The sequence below is a fragment of the Cygnus olor genome, chromosome 2 (assembly GCF_009769625.2).
Source record: "Cygnus olor isolate bCygOlo1 chromosome 2, bCygOlo1.pri.v2, whole genome shotgun sequence".
In the NCBI taxonomy this organism is placed as follows: Eukaryota; Metazoa; Chordata; class Aves; order Anseriformes; family Anatidae; genus Cygnus; species Cygnus olor.
The window spans coordinates 79,982,745-80,009,747 of record NC_049170.1 but is presented as its reverse complement, the minus strand read 5'-3'; the positions used below and the strand labels follow the sequence as shown (position 1 = coordinate 80,009,747).

The following is a 27,003-nucleotide window of genomic DNA, read 5'->3' as shown; positions in this document are numbered from 1 at the left end:
TTTGTTTGTTTGTTCCCAAGCACACAGAAAGCAGCATGTCCTGTAGAGATAAGGTCCTTAAACACTTCTGGAAAGAGCTCTTCCAAGTCCTTGCATGAGTTACTTTATTCTATTTGTTTTAGTTCAGTCTCCGTTTTTTAATTGCTAAGGTAACTTGCTCCATCTTCCTGCCTTCCCAGTTTCCAGTCAGGTCTGCCATCTTAGCAGTTAGCCTGGCTTGAGAGAGCAGGCACAGTTTGGGGCAGGATCAGTTTTTCTTGTTCTCTAGTTATGTTTGATTCCTCTTTTCTTGGATTAGTACTTCTCCTCGATATCCACTGTCCCAAACAAAACCACAAGAGAGTAGTACCTCGTATGTTCTCCTTCTGGTTACTTGTGACCAAAACGGGTGTTGCCCTGATTCAGATTTTTCCTAGCACTGGCCTTGCCTGTTAACCCTGATCCACAGGTGGGGCAAACACCTTTCTGTTGAGTGGCGCTGCCTTACTTTAGTTTGTCCGTGTTCCCCTACACCAGCTACCTCTTCTCTTACCATTACCTGTCCCTGCCCATCTTGTCCTCCATACTCGTTGCCCCCACTGTAGGCTCACTGTGCCCCACCATGCTCGGTGCCTTCCCTTCTTCTGCAGGGGTCTGACTTGCCTGGAGCCTGCAATCTCACTCCTTTGTCTTGTTAGCTCAGCTTTGACTTGCGATGGAGGAACCTTGTTCTGAGAATTCCCTGCTTCTCTGTAACTACGGATCCAGCCAAGGGTGTAGTTCTGGGTTGTGCAGGAATCAAGAGCTTTTTCCACTGCTGTTGTGGCACATACCTGTAAGAGTCTCGCTTTGTTTGTTTGTTTAATTACAGCATTGCCCCAGCCTGAGAACTAATTTACCAAGCAGAGCTGCCTGCAGGCACTGCAGTGCCAGTTGCTGATAGCCCCAGAGATGCTGGCTGTTTGCAATTATGTGACAAATAGACTGAAATTGCTTTTAATTGTGCTCTGTGGCATAATATATATTTTCTTTACTCTGAACACCAGATATTTTAATAAAGGAGCATAGCCATTCAGCCTTATGCAGTATAGCAAGAGAAAAATGTGTGCAGCGCTCTCTTCTTTATAAAAGCACGAAGAATCTAATTCCTAGACCGACAGGTGGCTAAGCAGAGTTTGCAGAGGCTTTTTTCTTTGAGAAAGCCCCTCTCTGTTCCCCCGAATAATGGATGAGCACCCACATCTGGTAAAGCTTCTTTCAGGACAGAGGGGAAGTCAGATGTCTGCTGAAGCACCATGCTGATGGCAGCAAGTCTTCAAGCAAGCCTCAGATGACCGTCTCTGTCAGGGTGTCCGTAAAAGTAAAGGTAGGGTCCTCATTTGACTTCTCATTTTCAGATTTTGCATTTTCAAGCCTTCTTTTAGAGCTGGAGTAAAAGTGTTGTTGCTACTGTACATGAGAAACAACAATTCTGGTGCCAAGTGAGTGGGAAAGCTGAGGTGTTTCCAGTAATACATGAGACATTAAGCCACGCAGCTGTTCATCAGGGTGGCTGTTCTCTTGATAGCTATGCGAACTGCTGTACCTGGGGTGCTCGTACAAGGACACGTTACACCACGAAAACAACTGCGGCTAGGGTTCGACTTTGGCAGCATTACGTCCTTTCCCACAGAGCACTGAAACTCGGACAGAGTCTGTAACACACCCAGGTGGACTTCCAAGGGCTGCTCTTGAGGGAGGTGTGTAATCTTTCTATCATAAATTCACTGCGGGCCACGAAGTCCGAAGTGCACCGACCAGATGAAAGTGTGCTTTGTGCCTGGTTTCATGCTCTCGTTGCGCGGATTTGTACATTCCCCACAGAAACAGAGCAGGAGACTGGCTCTGGTAGCTGGGCTGCTCTGCTTAGCTCACGCTAGAGAGGGAGATATTAGTAGGAAAGGGACGTAGGAAATATGTCTCCTGTCTGATAAATTAAACCTTCGTTTGTTCACAGTAGGGAACATTTTCAGTTACACTGCACACAGGTGGGAGTTACGCAGAAGCAAGCTGCAGGATGTTGGGGTGGGTTATGCTTGCTGAGGCGGGAGCCCATTCGCACCGGTGGATTTTTGTAAACGATTCCTTAAACGTATGTATTTTGAGCAAGGTATCTGTGAGAAGGTTATAATCAGCCTCAATGGAAACAGAAAAATCTTGTAGCATGAGTCAGGTCCCTCTCAGTGCTCTCCACCCATTTTGTTCAGATGGGTTCCTTTGGTTGCTTGCATCCTGGCTGTGGGAGAGCTCCTGCTCATTAGTGAACTTTTGGATGACATTTATTCTCTCACAGTGGTTAGTGGCCAAGCTTTGTCAAGAGCCAGCGCTTCTACGCTTCGCAGAACTAAATTACGGCATGCCAGTGCCAAGATTGTCACAGTCTCGGGGTCGTGAGGATTGATAGCATCAGTTATGAGCTTTACTGCTCTTCCGTGGCTAAACTGTCAAACAGAATGGGTCCTCTGGCAGAATGGGTCCTCAGGCAGAAATTCCAGATCATTAAACCTGCAAGTACTCCTTGCAATCCTTTTTTTCTAAATAAACTCAGGCTTCATCAAGCCTGAAGTTACCCCACGCGTCCTAAGGAACCATCTGCTTTGAAACAGTGGAGATGGGGTTCATCGGGAGATATGAACACCTCTTGTGTCAGGATGTCAGTGTCTTCAGTAGTCCTGGGGAAAAAGCAACAAAAAATAATAAAACAAAAAAACAGCTGCGCTGGTGACTCGGGATGCTGTGATGCAAACGAGTGCAGCAGTGTTTCATCTGAAACGCTAGGCTGAAATGTCATGATTTAGAAAAATACTAATTTCTTAGTGGTTACATTAACAACCAGCGTGATTCAGACACTGAACGCAGGATGCTGAATCTCCCGGGTCAAATCTCAGTCTGAACCAATAGCTGTCTGTACTGCTGGTGAGCATCAGATACTTGAGGAAGTAATGTGCAAGTTTGAGCAAGTGGAGAACAATCTGTGTGCGTGCTAAGCTTTTACTTATTAGTGACTTGAGGTCTTCCTAACCCAGAAGTTGCATCTTTGTATCACGTCTATTAGCCACTCTTGAACTGATTTGATTAATTTCTTTGAATCCATGTGTTACCACAGCAGTGAAATCTATGATTTCTAGAAACATTGAGTGAAAAAAATTGTTTTCTTAAAGCTGCTTATCACTGGAGAAGTGCTTTCTCTAGAAAATTGCAGCTCGACTGACCTAAATATCTGAGCAGTCTTATTACAAAGAAATGTCTACCTTATGGCAAGTTCTCCCTCAATTCTGCTTGATCAGTTCATAGCAAACTGCACTCTTACAATGGTTTGTTGCATACATTGAATTATCCACTTGGATGAAGAAATACATATTTTTAATATGCATGTGTGTAAACCCAGTGCCTCTTATTCACTTGGTACACATCCAGTTGTGTTTTCTGTTGTCCCCACCTTTTTTGTTTTGCAACAGACTTGACTTTGGTTTTTTACTTGATAGTGCTGCTGTAATCATCTTCGTGGAGTAGCATATGTAAAGTGTTATACTAGGTCTAGTTCTAAAAAATAAATAAATAAATAAATCAGATGAATAAGTCAAATTTTCTACTCCACAAACTTGCATTTCTCTGTTTTTGTCTGTCTCTTCCTTGCAGCATTAGCCACTACGTGCTGGTGATGTCGCTGACCATATTTATGATGCTGATGAACGGACTGGCCCAGTTGCTAACTACAAAGAGACTTGAACTTTCCAGAAGGACTAAGCACCATGCCACGTGATGAAGCGATAAATGTTCCTGCCCTTCTGCCCACCCTCCAGCTTCCTTTGAACCAACCTCCATTTCTGGAATGTAAATATAAATTAACAGACTTCAGTGCCAAAATCCCATCCAGGGATCAGAGGGCGCTGCTGCTGCAGATTAAATGCTGTGACGGAAATTTGCGTTTGGAGGTTGTCGTTTAGACATCATGGGGCCAAAACAGCCTTAGCTCTATTCTCCAACTGTACGTATTTCTTGAAAATAAAATAAAACGCGGCAGGTAAGTCCTGTTTAAAGATACAGGAAACCTTTGGTGGTTTGTTTTTTTTTTGGCTGCTGTAATTTACTTGCCAGCTGTTTGTCTCACATGCATACTCTCATCAGGAGTCTGCAAAGTCATAGCTTCATTTCATGTCTCACATAAGTATCTCACAGACAAAAGCATAAATCAAATCAGTCTGGGCAGATCACTGATTTATATGTTGCCAATGTGGCATACGCATTTGAATATCTCTGGAGCTGGCTACGCTTTTTGCAAGCCTTGTAAACATGAGGCAGACTGTGTGAGGCAGGTTAGGACTGGTACGCTGCGAGGCTGTTGCTGTAAGACAATAGCTTTTAGCTAACCTCGGTGCAATCTGCAGCCTCTGACCATGCTCCCTGCTGCCTCCTCTGCCAGTGCTTGGGCGGGCTGAGCAGTAAGCCAAATGAAGTAATTGATCCAAATGGAAATGAACCTGATTAAAGAACTGTAGAATAGTATCAGACAGATTTCCTGGTCCGGCTCGTGACAGGGGGCAGGCAGGAAGGATAGGGCTGATTGTTTCAGTGACAGCCTAGAGTTAGATCAGCATAAAGAGGTCATGAAGCTGCAGCTGGAGCTGGTGGTTTGCACGCAGTGATGCCTATTCTGCTGTGCGGAGGATTTTTTTTTCCCCGTGTTTCTTCGTTTTTCTTTCCACTTGTGTTCTGGTCTGAATCGCAAGTGTCAGTTTGGGTAATGGCTATGCCGTGAAACAAACACAGACGCAAATCTCCTGCTTGTCTGCTGATTAGAAGTGAGAGCACAAAGAGCCAGGAGACTTAGAGGCTCTGCTGTCATGGGTGCTCCTGGGGACCCAGAAACTGTAAATCCGTTGCGTGAGGCTTTGAGACAGACTTGCAGCTTCGTAGCGTTTCCAACAGCAAGCGTCAGCTTCCCTACCACTAGCCCAAAGTTAATTAAGTAGCTCAAACTGCAGCACCCACCTATACCTCAATGTTTTAGCATTCCCTAAAGTCATCTGTTGTAAGAATTAAACAAAAATGGTATCTCCTGCTCAACAAGAGGCCTGCACAAAGCTAGGTGCCCTGCCTTTGAAACTAGCATCACCGACAAGCTCTGCTGTGCAATATCCCCGTGTCACACTCCCAAGCTGCAGCCAGGCCTTCCTGTCTGTGAGCTGATAGGTATGGCACGTGGCGCTGGCAGCCAGGGCTAGACGCTCGTCACGAGGGCTGTTCCAAAGCTCTTCCCAGCCATCTGGCATTTGGCCACGGTCACAGGGCTGTTTAACGCTCTTGGAAACTAGTCATCCCCGCAGGACGTTTGGCTGGGAGGAACCAGTCGCAAAGCTCCATCTGCTTGTTGAGTGCTCGAAAATATCCTGTCGTGGGCCTGCAGTCATCCATGCAACCTCAGAGTGCCTCGTGAGAGTGTCTGAGCACCGGAGAGGGAGTCATTTTTCCACTAGGTAGTAGCCCGGTGGCCCTCCTGGGCATGTTGCTAGCACAGCTGGCCTCAGTCACAGAAGATATTTCACAGTTATTACAGGCTGTGCACGCAGGCTTGCGTGTTGGAAGGTGGGCGTGTGCCTACTGCCAGTAGCCATGCTTTAAGGCGAAGAGCAACCACGAGCGTGTTGACAGTTGCTGCTGCAGCAAAGACAGCGTTCAGACATGGGAATCTGCCACTCTCGTTCTCCGTAAATCCGGTGAGTCTTTGCCACGGAGAGCCATCCCACCTCAGCCCCAGACTATCAGGTGTGCGCGCTGGGTGCCGTATCATCAGCTCTGTGTGACCTAACCCATCTCCTGAGACCTCTGTCCACTGCTCTGTCATTTCAGCACGCACAGCTATAGGCAGCTGTACCATTGAACACCCCAGCCTCCATCACCAGAGCGATTTCTTTGCCGGGCGACTGTTTGCAGAGCAAATTCACTGATGGGAGCAGCTGAACAGCTGGCGTTGGTGTGACATGAAGGAATTGACTCAAAAAGTAGGAACGCTGGGCCCGCAGGGCTGCCACCCTGAAGGCAGGTCTTCTGCAGGCACGTCAGAAACGCTCGTTATCTCTGACACAGCCAAGTGGATGTCCTACCTACCCAGTAAAAGCACCGGAGGTACGTTCTGTCTAGTGCTGCAGGCTCCCTGGGACAAGGCACAGAAACTCGAGCCCGATGTCATCTTTTATTATCTTGGGCTATTTATTCTTGGGCTATGATGGTAATACAGTGGCTCACCCCACTGTCCCCAGTGCTGCTAATCTGTGGTGGCAGGCATAATCAATATATTCTGGTACGCAGGCAAGTGGGAATGGCTGCGCCAAGTGCGACCTGCATCAGTTACGCTTTCTCCTTGTGGCTTCCATTGTGCCTCCTTCCACAAAGTAGGTTTTCTTACATCCGTTCCTGTAAGAGCAGAACAGAGGCGTCGAGGGGGGCATTTGCAACGTGCACACTTTTTTATTTTTTTCCCCAGTGCTTCTCTGAAAGGGACTGTTCCTGCTTGCCCTTTTTTAATTGGGCTGCAGTGGCAGCACCCTTAGCTCACCTTTCCCTCCCCCCTGCCAGCCCCGTGCATCCCTGTGCCGTTTCCAAATTCAGTTTCTAGCGGAGGCCACGGGAGTGCTGGAGAGCAGCTCTGGTGGAGGGGCGGGGTTGGCTGTGCTGATCCTGCTGATCCTCTTGCTGGAGTCTTGGCCTGCATGTTTGGGTTTACTCCAGCTCAGGGAGGTGTCAAAAATTCTCCCGCTCAGCTACTTTAGGCAGACCCATGGGGTGTGTGACAAAGTAGACTCCTGCCTCTTACTGATACGTGTTTTCTTTTCCAAAAACAAACGTCATCTGGAATAAAAAGTCCTCGCCAACTTCAGGAGTTACGGTAGGGAATAAAGTTCACGCTTATCTGAGTTTAGGCTTTCTTCTGCTCTGCTCGTGGGTCTTCAGTCCCTCTTCACGAGCGGGGCTCTGGGCACAGAAGCAGGGACTCTGATGTTGCAGGCACCAGCTGGCTCTTGTGTTTTCAGCCAAGGACATGAAGGCAGAACTACCCCGAGCACTCCTGCCTCCCTTCTTTCACCTGCAGCAGAGCTGCAGCCTCTCTGACTCCTACAGCAGGTGAGGCTCCAGACGGTGAAAACCTCAGGCAGGGAAAGGCAGGGAGATCGACATTATTTATCCCTGAGGCAGCGCAATTTCTTTTAACTATACTGGTAGAGTAAAAACCTCTGCAAATCTTCTGTCTGCTTCCTTTCAGAGACATGGATCCCCGAAGAACAAACCATAAGCCTGGAGTACCCATCAGGTGTTGTAATGCGAGGGAAGCTGCAATGTGAGAGCAGCTGATATAAAGCTCTTGTAATCTTCAGCGCTAGGAATTGTTCTCTGCTATTGTGTTATCAAGGCCGTACAAAGCTTTTTGATACAAGTCCAGAGAGTGAGCTGTTTCTTCAGTGATGATGGCGCTTAGATTATATCAAAACCTCTTATGACTCAAACCAAATGATTTCCCCTTCCCTCCCCACAGAGTAAATCAGATTTTACAAGCTTTGCCAATTTCAATGCCTGCCGTAGCTGTTATGTGAAGGCTGTAGCTGCCTTACAACTTCTTGAATGAGGATGTGAATACGTTCATTCATCAGCTGTGATACTTTGACCCAAACCTTGCATTCTAGAAAGGCTGACCTCTCCTGTCTGGTTTGGCCGAGCCAAGATACAAGCATCGTTTCACCTCCCACCTCCCAGCTGGTCTGTAAGGGGTTGAAGCTCATCACTTTGCAGAATTTTCTGTCCACGTGAATCCTGCAATCCCTTTTGCCATGTCTTACGCTTTGGGATGGCAGGAGTTGCTTCTCAAATGCTTTTGGCAAAGAGGATATGAGCATGGAGGGTGCACCGGGGTGTGCAGTGCATCGCAGTGGCTGGGCAGCTCTGGGCACCCCCTTCTCCATCCTCCCGCAGCTTCATCCAGCCTGAAGGCAAAAAACTTGGACTTCTGTTGTCTTTGGGCAGCTGCCTTGTGAGCTGCAGTGGCCGGGGGAGGTTTGGGAGCACACCTCGCGCTGTGGCAGCAGCGCTTGTGGGACAGCCCCAGGACAGCCCTGGCCATTCAGGGGACAGGACTGGTGGCAAGGGGACATCATTTGCAGAGAGCCTTTTGCTGCAAATCCCTCCTCAGGCAGAAAAGAGTCACCCAGACCAGTTACACTATTAGGGACACCGGGGCTGGATCCAGCTCCAACCTCAGCTGCTTCCTGCAGGGGCGTCTTCCTCAGCCCTGGGGCAAGGTGCAGCATTTCAGCGTTTGGGGAGGGCTGAAAAGGGAAAGGAAAACGCCGAAAGCACGGCACTCATCCCGTTCCCGTGACCTTTGAAATCAAGCTTGTTGATATTTTCTTTATTCGTTTATTTATTGACTCGTGCTTGGCAGCAAGCTCCATAACTTTCTAACTGTGACAGTGATAATATCAACTGGAAGTAAAGGAAAACAGATTTCATCTCATTTGCGTTTTATTTTGCAGGCAAGTTATAAGAGCAAATGCCCTTTTTCTTTTCATTTCCTTCAGCATTGCATAAGATGAGGCTGACGTACAGGTTTAGCGTTCACTCGGGTCCTTACTGCTGACAAGCCTGTGAATGGCCGGACACCAGCCAGTGATTTCTGAGAGCGCCAAGAGGGCAAACCCACATCCCCAGCCAAGTGTACCTGCAACGGGAACCGAGCAGTGACGGAGCCCAGCTCTGCTCTGAATTTCGTGTTATCTCGAGGTGCCATCTCTGCCCCCGTGAGGCCCCTCTTATCCGGGATCATCCTGTGATCCAGGCTGCTGAGTGCACGCCCCGTGCTCAGGTCGGTGGCTGAGAGAAGGACAGGAGCGTGCAGAATCAGGCCTGGGGATTTTAAATTTAAATCACCGCGAGCGCAGCCACAGCCGGGTCCAACATTTCTGCCTTGCAGCGAGACGGGAGAAGTACATGAAAGCCGGGCGTCACTACACAGCCCTTTGCTGTCCTCGCTGCCTCCTCTTCCTCCTCCTTCCTCCTCCTTGGGGGTCTGCAGTGTGGCTCCAGCAGCGCCTGCCCAGGCCCAACCAAGTTTCATCGGACCTGAGCAGATCCAAAGGACGTGTTCAGTAACAAACGTTGCAAAATTGAACCGCTGACATTTAGGGTAGGGGAAATCTCTGATGGAGGCCTAAACTCCTCTAATTAAACTTAGCACAAATGCTAAAGCACAAGGCACGTCGAGTGCAGTTCTCGTATTGACTTCCCGTGGAGTAACCTTTTATATGTGTCTCAATAGACGTGGCCTTTTGTGCTGGACATTGTTATTCTGCTTTTTTGGTGTGTGAGACAGTGCAAGAGGGAAAGCTGCAGAGTGATTTCAGCTGGGGTTGAAGTTTGGTGGTGTTTGTCTAAGTGAGACACGTGAGCAGAGTCAGGCTTTGAAAATACCGCCCTTTTATTTTTGTACCAATTTCCATATTAAGTTAAGGGACACTAGAACTCAGTGTACAAAGAATTGCTATCCAGAGCTATATTTAGCTACTCAGATGTTTGTGTCTCCATCTCACCACAGCTCCAGAAGTGAGTGGATATTTTCCATCACTGGCCTTGAGTAGGAAGCTCGTTATATCTGACCTGCTGTGAAAGGAAAACAAATGTTTAGCCACCATATATTTTTTCCATGTAGAGGTACTTTTCTGCATCTCTTGTAACCTACCTTAACACCTTTCTTACAAGATAATGCAAACTTATTTTAATGTAACTTGGCATTTGACCGGTATTTAAAGCAGAAAGCAGAAACAAAGCACGCAGGTCATTTTTTGAGAATGAAATACTGAAGGAAAACCTCCTAGTATTTGGGATGACAGCCAAATCTTTATCCAGGACCTAAATCCAATGCAAGCCTTCCAAAACATTGTCCAAGACTCCTCTGTTTCCGGGGGCTGTATTTCACTGCTGGTCCCCAAACAGTCTTGCAGTGAACCCTGCCTAAACTCTGCCCCCGAGTGCGGTGCGTGGCGGTCTCCCCCCTGGCCTCATCCCCACCCTGTGCCTCCTCCTGGCCAGGACCAGCGCCTCCCTGCAGCCCAAGGGGTTTGTTCAGTTCTTTTGTTTGTTTGTTCTGGATTTTTTTTACATGATTCTTAAATCTTGGGGTTTGATTTTTTTTTTTTCAATTAATGCTTGGGAGACCAGCTGGCAGCATTCATTCATTTTAATATGACTCACGTCGAGAAGTGCTCAAACTTCCTCTTAGAGAAGGTGGCTGAATGCATTTATTTTTCAGGCAGTTTGCTTGGCAGAGGATAAATTCTTACTGAAATTGCTCTACAGAGCTGGGGAATGGACTCTGACATTTTTCCTTCACGGTACTCATTTCTCGCAAAAGCGTGTGACGTTTGGGGAAAAGCAGCCTTTTCGTTAGCGGACGCGTGCAAGGCCCCACGGGTGAGAGCGCAGAATAACTGGCTCTGCAATCCACAGAAGTGCAACTGATGGCGTTTTTAAGGCTCTGTATCAGCAAGGCACCACTGCTACCTATCACTCCAACGCAATGTATTGGGAGCGAATGGCTTCACCTCTATTTTCTCTCCTCGAGGCGATTTTAACTTGTGAAAAATCATGGGAGCTGCAAGCTTCCTACACAGGAAGCAAGCCAGCGAAGGTAAGCGGAGGTGACATCCCCCGTGGTTCACAGCAGTTAACGTCAGCAACAGAAGGAAAAATTAAAACGGTCGCTGATGTTTGGGAGAATTACCTTGTGATACATCGCGAATACCCTCACTCACAATAAATAAAAGTTATTTAACTTAATCTGTGCTACAGTTATGCAGGTGTGCTCATCATGCATTTGACAGCTTGCTCCCATCCTCACTCTTTCTGGTGGCGGTGTGCGTAAGATGGATTGATGTACACGCTCCTTAAGGCGAAGTGCGTGATGCTCGTCAGGTGAGAGCTAAATGGCATTATTTATTTGTTTATTTCGCAAGCTGGCGAATGCGCCTCGCTATTAAGACTAGGAACGCCGTAATGATTCTGTTTAATTAACGGAGACGTAACTTCCTTGCCAGCCCTAAGTGCTGTTTGGTCTATCTGAGATGTCACAGGACGGGAGAACTCCTGCAAAGGGCTGAGGAAGCATTGTTTGTGCTCAGCACGTGGAGCTTTATGAAAGCAATTTACATATTTGCACGCTGAAGCACGACTACCAGCACATAAGCAAGGTGATAAATGATTAACTATAAAAGATTGACGGTTTCGGCAAAAATCCAGCCGAGCACTTAAGCATGTGCTTACCTTCAAACAACCTGGCTCTGCTGACTGCAGAGGAGCAGAGTCGGGCCCTTTCTTCAGTTCAGGAAACTGCTCGTGCACTTTAATTAGAGCTGTGCTTACGGGACCCGGAGGACGTGAGTCTGGCTAAGGAGCTTACAAAAGGGAAAAACTTTTGTGTGGAGCATCTGCGTCAGGGTGGCGGCAGTAAGCAAGAGTAATCAGAGCTTGTCATGGATGGAGCATCCTCGGCTGTCAGTTGGCTGGCTTTCCTCAGGCTAGGGACAAAAAAGGGAGGTATTTCAGCAAAAGGCTAACCTAGCCGCCCGTTTCAGAACAGCGTTTTGTTCTGTTTTGTTTTTAATTTGGGGGAACAAACATATTAAATATTTTATTGTTATTCAGAGAAAATCTCGTTCTGCTTTGGCCAAATATTGCTTTCACTAAATGGCTTAATTGGAAAGGGAATGAGGCCAAGAAAAACCTAAACCCAACAACAGCAACAAAGTGTTTTTGTTTTGCAGTATCTTTAAACTCCCTTCCACCATTCGTCCTGCACCCACCTTATGCAACCAACCAGAGAACCTCTAACTTTGCTTCATCACAAGCTCCTTTCTGGCAATATTTTGGAAGTTCCTGGAGCTGCAGGTGAAAAAAGCTGCTCTGAACCACAGGTGTTATTAAAAGCTGAAGGTCTGAATCGGGGTCGTTCTGATGAAGTTGTGTTTGGACTCCGTGTAACAAACTTTCTTCAAGTTTCATGTGCCCAGGCGAAATTTAGCAAGCCAGAACTACAGCTGAAGCCATCTGCTTTCTCCTTTTAACATTTTTAAAGGAGAATATGTGAGTTTATATCCCTGTCAGAAACATGCTTGTTGAGTTACCGCTTCCCTCTCCAGCAGATACGTAAACACAACGGCTACTTTGCATTCTCTCAAGCATGAAACCTTCCCAATGATCCCTGTGCCCTTTTACATTAGCACTGACCTGTGTACACCACTGTTGCATGTTCTTAGCTTTTTGGGATGATTTTTGACCTTTTTTTCTCTTTATTTCTGCTGATATCATCTCTTAAAATATGTCTGAGGTTGATGCTGGTCAGGTGAAGCTTTATTGAAGCATGGCAAAGTGAAGGTGTCTTTCAGGAGATATGCAGGAAGCCAATAATCTCCCTTTTTTGAATAAAAATGGAAATGAGTGGATTCAACCCCTAAAACACCAGCCCTGGATGACTAACAAAAAACAGAAAGGGATGTTGAAAAAAAAAATTCTAGGGTCCAAATTCAGATCTAAGAAATAAGATACTGTTCCTGGAGTGTGCATTTTCCAGAGTAACCAGGAGACAGCCAGAAAAAAAGTTGGAAATAGGATCCCGAGATAATGGCTGAAATGTCTCTTTACAGGCTTGAGTGCTAGCTAGAAAATAATAAGGAAATTATCTCTGAAATGATTCTGTCTTCAAGGCTTTTGTACTTTCTCTCTTTTGTGCAGAATCAACAGGATTGCATAAAAAATACCTGAATCCCTCACCACTTTCTGCTTATAATGGAAACAACTTAAAAGACAGCGAACAGTGATCAAACGGCATAACATACAACTCCTTATGAAAGTAGCCATATTTTTGTGGTCAGAGGGGAGGGGGCCTAGAACTTTCTCTGTAGACATTTAATGCACCAAAATAGATTTTACAGCCCTGTAATACACACACCTTGGATGTAAGACAACAACCACCAAAACCTGTAGGATTTTCCCGAAGTCCACGGAAGCCAATGATGAAGAGGTCTATTGTAGATAGACCAATAGTCAAAATGTTCTCTCGAGAGTGTAACTTAAAGGTCGGTTGCTTCAGAATCGAAGCAGTGCGCCAGAGACAATCTTTTTGCATGGCCTTTGGGGGCGCTTGCCTTTCCACTGAGAAGTCTCAGGCTTCATCTTCTCTACATGCTCCCAGCAGGCAGCTGGAGGCAGCTGTCAGCTCCACCCCTGAGCCTTCTCCCCTTTGTGCTGACCACAGGAGCTCCCTCAGCCTGCCCCTGTATGCTGTGTGCCCCGGCCCCCCACTCCCTCCAGTGCCGTCAGCTGGGCCCACTCCACACCCACCAGTACCTTTCCTGTACTGGGGAGACCAGAACAGGATGCAGGAGTCCAGACGCAGTTACTAAATTGTCCCCAAATAAGAGAGGAAAGAGGTTTTCTGTTATTTTTTTATTACTATTTTTTTATTGCTATTTATTGCCTGGTCTTGGAAGAGCTCCTAATGAAGCTCTTATTCATTCTTCTCTGAATGAACAGTGACGCTGTGCTCCAGCACTTCTTCCCGGCAGACCTGAAGTCTTCTGCTTCTTCAGAGGAGCAGCCGTCTCCCTGACAGTTTTGGCTGATCTGCTGCTCTTCTTTGTGCGTTGCCACGGAAGGTGCGGCTTCCTCTTCAAGCAGCCGTGGTGCAGCCTTCTTGTCCTCAGACGGAGACATCGCCAGGCTCCAGGTCCCAAGGGCCACCGTGGCTCTCTGAGGGGTTCCTTCTGCCGCCCTGGTGCAGCATCCCAGAGGAAGCCAAGTCCCCTCTTGCGCACTCCTCGGGACTCCGTGCAGAAGAGATGACACCTCTGGACGAGGTGGGGGTAGGGGATAGAGGATGGGGGACGGGAAAAAGGCCACCCTGCAGGCGAGCCAGCAGGATGGCTGTGGACGGCCTTTCAGCTATTTTGAGGCGCGGAGGCCGGGCCGTGAATACGGAGCAGGTCGGGTGCTCCTGCGATGCTGCCGGTGGGACTTGATGGCAAGGAGCCCGGGCACGGTGGTATTGTGCCAGCTCAGCTGTGCTGGAGCATCCACCTCCATTGGCTCATCTGGAGGTGGATCCACCTCCATGGTCTCCGCATCACGAGTCGCAGGGCAGGGCACTGCTCTTTTGCCACAGGCACCGGTCCTCCTCTGCTTCCTCGTCACAAGCTGTGGCCGACTTCTCTTTGGTTTGAGGAATGAATCCTCTCTAGACCCATGCAAGGATGGGCAGCCTCCGCCCCAGGTCCTCTTCCTGCCATCCATGATGGGTATCGTCAGAGGCCTGGAAGCTCAGCGAGTGGCAGGCCCTGCGCAGGGGCCTTTTATAGGGCCCGGAACAATACGGGGGGCAGGTGCCACTGTGACATCAGGAAGCCTCTGTGATGGTGGCCAACACATGGCCAGGCGTGGCTGTGTTGGGAGAGGTGTCTGTGGCCTGAAAGACACCCTCACGAGGAAGGAGGAGGAGGGTCGGGGGGCAGAGGGCCCCTTTCCTGGGGATAGCTCTCCCTGGCCATTTTGACCGCCAGAGAGACAGGCTGCCCCTCGGGCACAGGGCCTGCCCTCCAGCTCCCCTCCTGTGCCCTGGCCTCCAGCCCTCTCCTCATCCTGTGCCTGGGCTCCCTGTGCCACAAGATGGTGGCAGCAGTGTTTCCGGAGGGGCAGAGCCTCCACTACCCCCCTGCCACTGACCGGGCTCCCTGCAAGTGGTGCAGCCCCCCATGCTGACAGCAGCTGAGAGGGGGCAAAGCACCCAGACATCCTGCAGATGGGCAAGGGAGGCACGGCCAGGCGGCGCCAGGTCTCCCAGCGGTCAATAAAAGCCCTGCTGACGATCAAGTGCCGCGGGAGCCCTTCTCTGGGGCCAACTCCTACACCTACCCCTGCCCCTGGAGCATGAGGAGGTGCCATCGCTTGTGCCCTGAGGCATGGGGGAGGAGAGGGTCTGGTCTCTGCGCTGCTGTGCTGCCACAACACGGGGAGTCTGTGGGAGGGCTGCCGAGGTCCTCGGGGCCTGGAGGTGGTGGGGGTCAGTCTGAGGTTCACCCTTGCTCTTTTCTCTAGTGTTAAGGAGAAACCTTCTCAACATTTTTGGGGCTTCCCTGCTTCCTTGCTCACAGGAAGAAGTCTCCTGTCTGGCTGGAAGAATCACAAGTAGCTCCTGACTGGGAGCCTTCAGGCACATTTCCAGGGGGAAGCCCCTGCCTGCCTAAGACACCTGGTGCACCCCTCCCTGCTCAAGCAGGGTCACTTACTGCACCTAGCCCAAGGCCCATGTCCAGGCAGGTTTTGAGTATCTCCAGGGGAGGAGACTCCACAACCTTTCTGGACAACTTATTCCAGTGCTCTGTGCCCCTCACAGTAACGTTTTTCCTCATATTCAGGTGGAACTTCCCTTGTTTCGCTTTGTGCCCACTGCTTCTCATCCTGTAACCGGGCTCCACTGAAAAGGGTCTGGCCCCCATGCTCTTAAAATATCTATATACACTGATAAGATCCCCTCTCAGCCTTCTCCAGGCTCTACAGGCCTAGCCTGTTATCCCTAGGCGCCTTTGCAAAACTACTGTGAAATGAATTCAATTCCATTCTTATTTGTAAACCCCTGCAAGATAATGTTTGCTATGGGTATCATTTGCTATAGTGTTCTTTATTGCGCTGAAGCATCACCCAGTTACGTCGTGACCCAAAATTTTGTTGTTTTCATGTAGTTGCAAGGGTCTGCAGGGTGTCATACGGAGCCATGTGGGAGCAGGTCTTGAAGAGCTGCTGCCTGTGGGCAGCCCCTGCAGGCTCAGTTCGGGAAGGACGGCATCCCGTGGGAGGGACCCCACGGGGAGCAGGGGCAGAGAGGGACCGTGAAGGAGCAGCAGAGACGAAGCGTCAGGGACTGACCACAGCCCCCACTTCCCATTCCCCTGCGCGGTTTGGGGGGAAGATGTAGAAGAGGGTGGATGGGGGAAGGTGTTTTCAGTTTGCTTTTAGTTCTCACTGCTCTAGTCTGCTAGTGATAGGCAATAAATTTCATTAATCTCCCTATGCTGAGTCTGTTTTTCCCATGACGATAATCACTGAGTGATCTCCCTGTCCTTAGTTCAACCCTCCACCCCTTTCCATCATGTTTTCTCCCCCTTTTCCTTTGAGGTGGAGGAGAGAGGGACTGTGGTGGAGTCCAGCTGCCCGGCTGAGTAAAGGCACCACACTCTGCCATTAGCATTATCGAATGCTTTGGGTTTGCTTTTTTTACTAAAAGGAAACTACATATTTTTAGTTCCTCTGGAGTCAGACAATTCAGAAATCGGTAAATCACACAGAATCATACCAGAAGAGGAAGGTATGTTGTTTTCTTTTTCAACCAGTTCTGTGTTTTGTCTTGCCTGCAAAATTCTTCCTGCTTCTCACATGCGTGATAATGGAGGCAGCCAGCGTTTCTCATATAAGCCAGAAAAGATGTAACGATAAATGTTTAACTGCAGTTTTCCATTTCATACTCTGAAAGTAAAAATAGGGAAAAAAAATAGACATCTTAATGATGTCCTGTCATCATCACAATCTCTTCAGCTAACATGGGAGGAGGACACACGATTACCTGGACAGAGACAAAGTATACTGACTTCAGTTATTCCTCAGCTGAAGCTGCTTTTTCAGTGTGTGAGCACAAAAAGCTTTAAGGAACAATGCATAAAATGCTATTATCTTTGGAAAAAACAATATTCAGCTGGCTTGGCCATTATGTAGGTGAAAGCACGATGTGTACCAAGACTGTTGAGTATATTTCCATGAGATTAGTTAAATCATCTAAGCAAAATGTCCCCGCTATCTGTCTCACCCTATGCTCAGATGCTGGGGAACTTGGAAACGAAAGCAGCAATGAGGATGCAGCCCTTCATGAGCAATGCCATTATTTTTCTGATAAAAGAAGAGGCGCAAGGAGGTGGAAAGAGGCAGATTAGTGGTAGGGAAAAGGGCAGCTCTGGACTCTCTTCTGGTTGCTGTCACAGCATGTGACCTCGGGCGACTTGATGAAGTGTCTGGGATCACTTCTTTGCACTTGAGTTCGTCTTGAACAAAACTTCACACCACCATAATTCCCACTGAAATCCGCAGCCTTTGGTAGGAGGTACAGCACACATCACCACTTCACCTGTGAGATGGGAGTCATTTGACAGGATGACCCACGTTTTACCCTTTTTCCGCAAGGTTAATAGCCTGCCTGGACATGAGAGGCAATTTCCTATTGCTGCCTCTGTAATGGGTGCAGTGGGAATCTGATCTCAGCTGGGGTCTCTGGGAAAGGCAGCAATTCGCATAATAACCCCCGCAGCATTGTTTAAAGGATCTTTCCCAGGTTTTGATCGTCTCTGCCGATATTGTGTAATAATAATATTTGCTGGAGCTGAGACAGATGCTGGCCTTTCCAGCATAGCCCTAGGATGAGCCAGCCAGGATGGATGGGGTCTTTTTGTGGGTTGGTTTTGTGTTGTTCCAGAGCTTTGCAGGCAATTTGGAGAATATGTCCCCAGGACATTCTGCTTTGGAAAACAGGCACAGGGGCTGGGATGTGTTAGCTCAGCTGCAGCTTTATTGGCAATACAGAACACGAAATAACACAAAGTTTTCATCTGGCCATAGAAATGACTAAATAGAAGTACTTTGCGACTCTGGGAATGTTACATTCTTGTCATGTTTCAGCATTTGCAGATACAACAGATGAAGCAAATTAAACTATGTGTTCACTAAAAGAATGCATTCTTAGCCACAGTCTTTGTTAATTTGCCTGCAAATAAACACAAATAACTGGAAGATGTATTCTGAAGAGTTGGTAGCCTGGTTTGCGTTATTTTTTTTTGGCCTTTTGCTTACACACATGCATATGTATGTGTGTGTGTGTGTGTAGCTGCAGGCAACCTATCAGCTGTGCCTGCTAAATTTGTTACCTGGTGGGTTTCTCAGCACAGGAGAAGCCACATGGCTGCACATCCCTCATTTGCATTCCAGTTGGAAACAGCTTTGGCAATTTGTTTATGCAACTAAATGTATGCAATCATCAATAACACAGTCCACAATAAGTCCCAATTAATGTTGCCACAGGAACCTTCCTTCATGTTTGTGCTGGCTTCTGTAGATTTAAATGCTCAACCTTAATGATGCATTAATGTTGTTTTCTTTTCTTTTCTTTTTTTTTTCTTTTTTTTTTTTTTCTTAATGTTGTGTTTGCAGTATCAGGACTACAATTTATTTTGTTCTCTTTGCCCAGCAGGGACATTTTTTCTACTGGCTGTTTAATAAGAAGCCTTCATGAGTACAAAAGCCATTTATCTTTATTAGTTGAATATTTTTGCTCATCACCTCTCTTACATTTATGAATTAAATATTTATTGATTTTTTCCACAAAGAAAAATGCCCCGCTGCTCAGTAAGAGCAATTACACCAGCTACGCATAGGAACAAGAACCGTAAGCAAAGCAAACTTACTTATGTAAGTTGTGTCAGAAATGACAGAAACTGCATGTCTTCTAATGGAGGTCCTTACTCACTTGTGGGGTCTGTTTTAATTGAAGAAATCTGTAAAATGGGCTGTGAAAGAAGGGCTTGCATCAGTTTGTTTGCTTTTTTGTTTTTGTTTGGTCTGTTTTTCCCTTCTTTGCTTTGTGATACACAGAAGAAAGATGAAGGATTTTTTGTTGTCTTCCCCACTTTTTGTTTGTAATTTCATCAATAGACCTGGAGAACTGGTGAGTCTGCAGGTGTCTGTCAGATACCACATGAAACCTATCTAGTTATAACTGAAAGCGATTAGCTTACTCCCATTTTTTGACTGATGAATTGCCTTTAACGCTTGAAGGACTGCTGTGGTCATCTACCCGGTATTTCTGCATCAAGTTTACTTAACTACAGCCATGGAATTTGATATCGAGTCTGCATCTACAGCATGGAAACCAACCCCCCTGGCCAACATGCCAGGTTGTCTCTGTCTCTGATATCTCATGTGAACTATCAACATATTTAAGTGTTTGTGTAAGTACAGGATTGCCTCCTCAGGTTTCAATTGCAAGAAGAAAACAGTCAAGGAAAAAAACTCTAAAAATTGTTTCCCCTCCCCAGCACTTTCTGTACTGCTTGACATTATATTGTTAGGTATTATATTATCATGAGATCAGTTTCTTTTTATTTTCCCCCTATGCATAATTCAAAGATAATCCCGTATGCTTCAGCTTTGACACATATGGTCTGCAAATGCTACCTTTTACTCCTTTAATTCTCAAGGGTATCATAACGATGCTTTGGATCACCACATCCTCTCAGGATAGATACTTTTGGGCACGCTGCTACCTACTCTAAGCCTTTCTCTTCCCTGCACCGTTGAGAAGACTGGATGCCTGGGCTGGCAGCCCTTCCTGGAGGAGGCTGGACTCATCACCCTGACCACCGTATGCATCACCTGGTTGAGGAATTGGCTCTGCACAAAGACGTTTCACACCAAAGCATGTGGTGGGAGAGACGCTGGGTGCTGTCATCCCTTTTCCGTGTGAGAGCAAGAAAAAGAGAGCAGCTCTCCCACGAGCAGAAGACCCGGTAGGGCCAGGGCTTCTGGGCAAGGCTGTGCCTGTGCCTGTGCCTGATCCCCTGGGAGCCCAGGCAAGGGACAGCAGGCGGGTGGCATCTGCTGACCCACCATGTGGCTGTGCCCACTCTTGGCCACCAGCTCTTTCCTGGGATCTCTTGTTCTCCCAGACCACTGCGTCTCATCAGGCTCGTAGAAATTCAATTATTTCTGGTACTTATACCTCTGAGACTCCTTTGAATTGAGCTGAAGTCACCTTCGAGAGAGAGAAAGGCAGAGTGCAGTGGAGTAGGTCTTTTCTCCTTAGGACATTAGCCTCCTTAGGCTAATGATCCTGGCCTCTGCCTGCCTGACCTTCCCCTCCTGCAGCCCTTGGCAGCTGAGATTAAAGAAAATTGGTGCCCCTGGTATAAATCATCTCCACAAATCACCTTTCCTCAGGCAAATACTGCCTCTGGGGATGCAGCCCTCTGAACCCTGTTGTCCAAATTGGCCAAAACAAGGCCAATCCTGCTCCTCATTACTGACTCCCTTAACATCTGCAGGATGCCCTGAAAACCTGAACTTCAGTTCTCGTTTTTGGATGGAGTGAGCCTGGAAAAGAAAGGGAGCTTCTGTCCCTGGGGTCTGACCTCTGCGAGGGGTTCCCTCAGCCACTTGGGGCCTGCAGCTGAGGCTTGGCTACACGAGTTGCAGGCAGTTCCTCAATGCCCAGCTGTAATTACTTCTTTTCTTCAAGGAAGCCATGATTAAGAGCTCTTTGGTGTGGACAGCTGCCAGTGGCACCTTCAGTGGGATGAATTCTCTGCTGGTGAAGGCAAAAGCCCAGGCCTTCCTCTCCAAACTCTAACTAAGACATGAGGTTTTCCTTCCTCGCTGCGCAACAACAAATCCTGACAGAAGGACATTGATCCCAGCTGGGCTGACACCACAGGTTACGTGGGACTGCCCCAAGGAAGGAGAAGCAAGCAAAAAGGCCCACGGTCCTGTTCTGCTGGGTGGCAGCAGGCCTTGGTTGGGCTCTGTGATGATCTCCTCAGGTGCACCACCAGCAGAGCATGCAGACTCCCCGGGCTTCACTCTATATGTTTGCATCCTATGATAAACCACTGTTTGGTTTGGAGTTTGCTTTTGCTTTCAACAGAAATGCTGTTTACACAGTTGCAGTTTTCATCATCTGCACTTTTTTTTTTTCCTGCAACAGCAGTAATGTCACCTCCCTCCCACTCCTCTGGGCACTTCTGACACATCCGTCAAATGCCCACAGCACGTTTGTCACAAAATGCCTTTTGACAGGAATGGCAGCTCACGGCCCACAGCTACAAAGGATGTTACGAAGAACAGCATGAGGACAGTACATGGGGCAAATGCTGAGGTAATGTCAGACATCGGGGCTTACATAATATTCTTCAAAATGCTCTTTAATCAGCTCTCCTTGTGGGACTTCTCCATCTTTGGCTCTGATGGACTTGTTTTTCCCCGTGAGCTTGCAGACGTGTTTTTGCTGTTATCTCTTTCTGTTGAAACACTCCTGTAACGATCATTTGCTCATAACTGGAGCCATGCTTCTTGGGAAACTGAATAGCAGCAGAACTAGAAGAAATTTTGTACGTCTCCTGATAGATAAGATTTAGGTTAACACTTTCTTGTCAGACACAGGCTTGCCAAAGCTGTCTTCTGATCAGTTGTACTCCTGTATTTAAGCTCTACTGATATTTCACCTTCATGTTGTTTCTGTGGCAGGTAATGCCTTTCTTTGTAATGTGCCTTCTGGCTGAGGGTATGTAACCACCTGTGGAGGTGACCACGCTGCTGGGATGAGCACACCTGAGGGCCAGGAAGAGGCCAGCTGGAAGCATTGCTGCCTTTTGGTGTTAACAACTGCAGCTCGTACAGTATTGTGAGCAACACATGTGCAAAGGTGCACGTCCTTTCTCTCTGGAGCTCCTAGAGTAACGAATTGCAATGGGAGACCCACTCCCCGGCGTGCTGGGATGCACTCAGGTGTGCAGAAGGTCAGCTCCATACCCACTGCTGCTGCACTCCCCTGGGTGAAAACCCCAAGGTGCCCCTGAGGTGCCCTGCAGCAGGCTCATCGCTGTCAAAAACAGCCTGGCTCTGCATGACAGGGAGTGATATTTTCTCCTGTGGTGTCAGCCAAACCTCGGCTTCACCCGTGTCAGGTTCGCGATGAAAGATGCTCTCCTCCTTCTCCTCCTCCTCCTCCTCAGGACTGACTCTTTGAAAACCAGAGCTGGCTTTCAAATGCTGGCAGTTAAAAGAGAGAACAACACGCCTGCCCATGAAAGCTAACCGTCCTGAATGAGCTCATGGGAAAATCTGATCTAACCTGCCTGTCTGAACAGTATTTATCAGCACTGCTACCCGAGGATTAGGCAGCCCAGCCTGGCTGCTCCGAGGAAAGTCAGCGAAAGCAGATGTTTGAAATATAAACTTTCCAATGTAGCATTTTTTTTAAAAAGTCACGCTTTTTTTTTTTTTTTTTTTTTTTTGGCAAAGCCTCTAGAGAAACAAGCAGTACTTCAAAATGCTGCTGCCTCCATTTGTTTAAACATTTCAGGATGCTGATGTCATGTCCCTGCCCCCTACCCCAACCTCAGCAAATATGAAGACTTCTGAGCTGCGGGGAAGAACAGGACCAGTGCCTTGCCTGGTGTAAATCCCTACAGTAGCACCGATGTCAGGGGAGCTGAGTTACATAGGCTCGCGTGCTTGAACTGCGAGGGCAAGCTGACTCGCGTGCAGGCTTGGGGACTGTAGCCCTGATCCCAGTGCTCTGCACATCCAGCCCTCCAACGTGCCCAGCCTGGCACTAGTGTCTGCTGCTTGTGCTCCACCTGCTGCGCACAAGGTGGGGGTTTTCAGCCAGGTCTGGCCAAAATACAGCTGTCATTCCCCTCCTGGGTTGTGAGCAGTTCAAACAGTGCATCCCTGGGCTATAGGCTTCAGGTGGCCTCTTTAGGCACAGGGCTTGGAAGATGATGGGAGGCAGCTGGGGGATGAAGGTCTGCCTCAGAGCTGCCTGCCAGCTGAGCCCAAGAGGTGGGACTGCTGGGACCCTCCTGGTTTCCTTCTTCATGGTGGTAGTGATCCTCATGCCCTGGGCTCCCTCAGGTACGTGCCCTGGGCTTGTATCATACGGGGGTTTTGTTGTGGGATATTTATTGTGAGGCAGAAAGGCTTCAAAGCTTGTGCTGGATACCAGTGAGGCTCAGGTTTGTTCCTGCTCTCCTACTGCATGTCAGGCAGGCTCCACGCCTTGCTGTTGTTGGAGCAGGATTCCTCCTCTCTGCCCTAGTAGCTATGTGGAAGTCTGTGCTGCTACTTTCATGATACCCCAGGGAGTATTTTTGTCAGCTGTTGTTTATTGCAAAAGCACTCTAATCCTCTGATTCCAGCCCAGTAGGAATGGAAACCCTTGTTGCTTCACATTACTCAAGAGTCAGCGTTTTTTACTAGATGGGACTGAGGGATAAAGGATGTCTACTTAGGAGTGTAGACATGTGATACTAGAATAAAGTTAATAAAAGATAAAATAAAACAATTAAGATTGTACTTAAAAATATATATGCTTTTTCTTTTTAGCTATTCCTGCAACCCAGCTAGCTCTTTAGGGTAGTTCATTAGCTGCTGCTGTCAGGGCTGGCATATTCTGGAGTGCTTTTTGTTGCCTCTTAAAGGTGACTGTTAGAAAAATTACTCTGGTCACCCTGTTCTCTACACAGGAGAACCTTCTTCTTGTTTGATTGCCCCTTGCCTGTGATTTACCCCCTGGGATCTTTTATGGGTCTGTAAGGACTTATATTGCTTCGTTCTCACCTTCCCACCCTTTCAGGTTACTGAATGTACATTTCTGTTGAAGAAGTAATTACCTCATTCCTGGATTCAGGCTACATCCGTTTGCTTATGAAAACAGTGTAGTGTCTCTATGCAGGATATATTACAAGAAATGTTAACACTCCAAACTCTTTCTATGATTGATAATTGGCAGCTTGCCACGAACTTTGCACACAGCCTAAATACATAATCGCAACCAAAGGGTGATCCGAGGACATGGTTTCCAACATGGTGCAATGCTTGGCTCCCATTTCATTAGATTTTCAGGACTCCACCCCAGTCAGCTACAGAGGAGATGCTGAGATTACCGTAGTTAATAAAAGACAAATCCCATGCTCATTGTCATGCCCCTTTCAGCAGTATGTTGCTGCTTTTGCAGGGGTTTTCCCAGCACCCAGCTGGTGGCCTTGAGGAGAAGTTTCTCCAGCTCTGCTGTGGTCAGGACCCAACAGTCCCCTGCCAAGACGATGGCGTTTTGCTGCCATGAAAAAGAGGGCATAGGCTGACAGGCTCTCCTGAGGCAGCTGGAGGAAAGAGCTTGCTGCATCTGCCAAGCATATTTCTCCTTGAGCTTTGCATGCGGGTAGGTGTGACTTGCACACAAGTTCTCTTCCTGTCCCTCTCACGTGCCCAAAAGTGTCCACAGGACTTGGGTCCTATGGACCCAATAATCCCAAGGGTGCGCTGGCTGCCCTCGCTGAAGCTGCAGAGAGTGAACGCTCCCAACTTTGTTGCTTCAATTACTCTCTTGCGCCAGACTGGAAATGTCTAAAATGCTTATCCCTTATCCCCTGTCCTGGTCCCAGAGGAACCAAGTGACAAAAATACTCCCTGACATCAGCAGAGCCCATCTCAGAAATCTTACTGAAAGAACTGAGATCAGGTCTGGGCCCCAGACTGCTGATTAGAAGTAGCAGTTTGGGCTAACTTAAAGCATCTTTTTTTCAAAAAAGTACTTCTAAGGAGTATGAAGAGCATGGAGACTAGCTTTTTTTTTTTTTTTTTAATCTCTTTTGAATCAGAAGAAAGATGATAGTGAAGCTAGTGGAAGTGTAAAGGATTTTTCTCTGAGAAATTATCAACCTCTTTGTTCTTTTTTTAAAAAAGAAAATCTAGTGAAAAAACTTTCTCCTCCCCAAAAGCCCAGCCTTTCCAGAGTTCACTTTAAGATCTTTAAAAAAGTAGTTTGGAAGAACAGCTTTAATGAAAAGCAAGGCTAAAGAGAAAATGTTTGGCTGAAAAGTGATTTCTTCTGAAAAAGTAGCTCTCTTTTGCCTAGTTTCTATATTTAAATTCTTATCAGAGAAAAAGCTATTTTTGCAGGAAAGTTTCTGTGGAAAAATGTTTTGATCGGTTCAGTGCAGGAGTCAGAATTCCAACCCGAGGGTAGCTCTTCACTGAGCTGTATTTCAAAAACAAGCCTCCAATTACTTTCCTTTTTACTGAAAAATACTCTCCTTTTCTTGCCAAGCACGTCTGGCAAGTCTCAGACTAACCGTGCTGCTGGGGCTAAAGTGGGGCTTTGCATTGGAAGATGATTTGTGACCGCCCGTCCTTTTTCTCCTGCGTCCTTATAATGGATGCAAATCACTTGGATCAATTGTCAAGATGGATACGAAGGACTCGCTTGTCATATCGCGATACATACATATGTTTGCTCTTTTCAGATAGGTACGATGTTCATGATTTGCAGCCAAGGTTTGATTTGTAGATGGTAATACAGCTCTGCAACGTGTAAGTTTTCCTGGTGTGACCTTTATAAAAAGAATACACTGGATTAGAGAAGTTCTATCAGAAAGGCAATGAAATGGTAAAGCTAATAATCTCTGCCAGGATGCTAGGCATAGGTTGTCATGCAACAAATGGGTTTTGTGGGCCCTTAAGAGCAAACATCTGCAGTACAATTCATGGGTTATTAAAACCAGGATGCTCATTAGCAGAATCTTAAAAGCTTGAGGGGTGTGTGTGTGTGAGAGGGAAGTTAATCCAAATATCTTTTTGTAATTTACTTGAAAACAAGAGCACCCAGAGTGAACCTTCTTACTGGCCTTGAGGCTTTAAGTTGATTGTGTTAGTATGAATAATAGAGCAGTAGTTTGTGTAATGGTTAAATGCTTTATGAGGGTAATGATATTTTTCTAATTTATAATTATCAAACAAATTTCCATTTGAAATCATACAGCACTCCTTCCCCATAATCTCACAATGCGTTTACAATTAAAAAGGCTGAAAATGAACTGCCTTCACCTTGTGAATGAACGGATTCATGTATGCTGGAGCAGCCAGAAAGGCTCACCTTGGGCACAGGGTTTCTCAGCGATGGACAACTCCGTTCTCACTCGCTGCAAATTGAAAGGTCTTGAGGGCTGCGAGGAGGCACAGGGCTCCTCATGAGATACAGTTCATGGTACAGGATGGGCTGCAAAGCCTCTCTAGAGTCCCCCCTCCCCTGCAGGATCCAAATGGGATGGAGGACAGTGGTGGCCCTGATGATCTGCAAGCTCAGGCTTTGGGTTATTGGGCAATAACACAAATTCTGTTTTGCTGTCTGGGTGATCGGGTCCAGAGCAGATACCTAGGGTGCTCATATCAGCAAAAGGCACTGTGCTGCATTCTTCCTGGAGCCATCTGGGAGTCCTGACCGGAGATGTTACAGCAGGTGCCCACCTGGCAGGCTGCTTTCGGAGGTGGAACCACAGAAAGGGAGTCCTCTGTTTCTAGCTGCTGTTGCTGTTTGCATTGGCTTTGGGGAGAGGCCAAATCTGGAAGGGTGAAAAGACAAAATACAAAAACTCTTCCCCTGGCAGTGAATCAACTTTTCATCCTCCAAAATATTAAGAGAGGGAATTTGCTTGTCCTGTCTCTTGATCAAATAGTTTCTTTCTTCATTCCACTTTCTGGATGACAATATTAGTAGTAAATTGTTGCCCTTTCATCCTCGCAGGTCGAAGTCATATAAAGTCTAACTCAGGTACCTGGTAAGGAAGCATGTTTTACTATAGTAGTTCGTACAGGTATTTTCAGAAATATCAGCTCCATGGATATCCACCTACTTGAGTTTTTAAATATATTTTAAATATGTTTTTTAAATCAAAAAGTCTGGACAAACCTCTCTCAAATCAGCTCTAAGTTCAGAGTAAGAAAAAAAATCTGAAAATGTATTCAAAGCCTTCATAATTTAACATCTCTCCATTCCTAGTGTAAAGAAAAGAAATGGAGCTTACAATTTTTGGTGCTGCAGTCTCGGGGAATAACTTTCAGAAAAGCCAGGAGGAGGGATCTGAAAGCGAGTTTTGGTTTTATTTTTTTTCCCCGTTGCTCATCTTAGCATGAGGTCGCTAGTAGAGAAAGCTATGCAGTTTGTAATCTTTTGGTCTGTTTTTTGTTTGTTTGTTTTTGTGTACTTTTTTCTTAGGAAAACAGTCTTAATAAAGGGCCAGATTTATTACAACACTTGAATGTTACAAATCATCAGTGTATTGTAATACTCCATTTTGA

The 27,003-nt window shown here is 47.1% G+C and overlaps 2 protein-coding genes across 3 annotated transcripts in view; both read left to right on the top strand.

The window, feature by feature from the left end:
- The window catches only part of PIGN (phosphatidylinositol glycan anchor biosynthesis class N), a 111,165-nt gene extending 107,096 nt beyond the window's left edge, over positions 1–4,069 (top strand). Inside the window, exon 29 of one of the 2 annotated variants that reach the window (XM_040547948.1) lies at positions 3,658–4,069. In XM_040547948.1, the coding sequence (XP_040403882.1) occupies positions 3,658–3,781 (124 nt within the window). In that variant the 3' untranslated portion in view covers positions 3,782–4,069. The remainder of the gene's footprint in view (positions 1–3,657) is intronic. The other variant, XM_040547950.1, reaches the window with a different exon arrangement.
- A 16,023-nt stretch (positions 4,070–20,092) lies between these two features.
- RNF152 (ring finger protein 152) overlaps positions 20,093–27,003 on the top strand; it is a 79,689-nt gene continuing 72,778 nt past the window's right edge. Inside the window, exons 1-2 of the mRNA XM_040547941.1 lie at positions 20,093–21,022; positions 21,391–22,782. Of these exons, the coding sequence (XP_040403875.1) occupies positions 22,647–22,782 (136 nt within the window). The 5' untranslated portion in view covers positions 20,093–21,022; positions 21,391–22,646. The remainder of the gene's footprint in view (positions 21,023–21,390; positions 22,783–27,003) is intronic.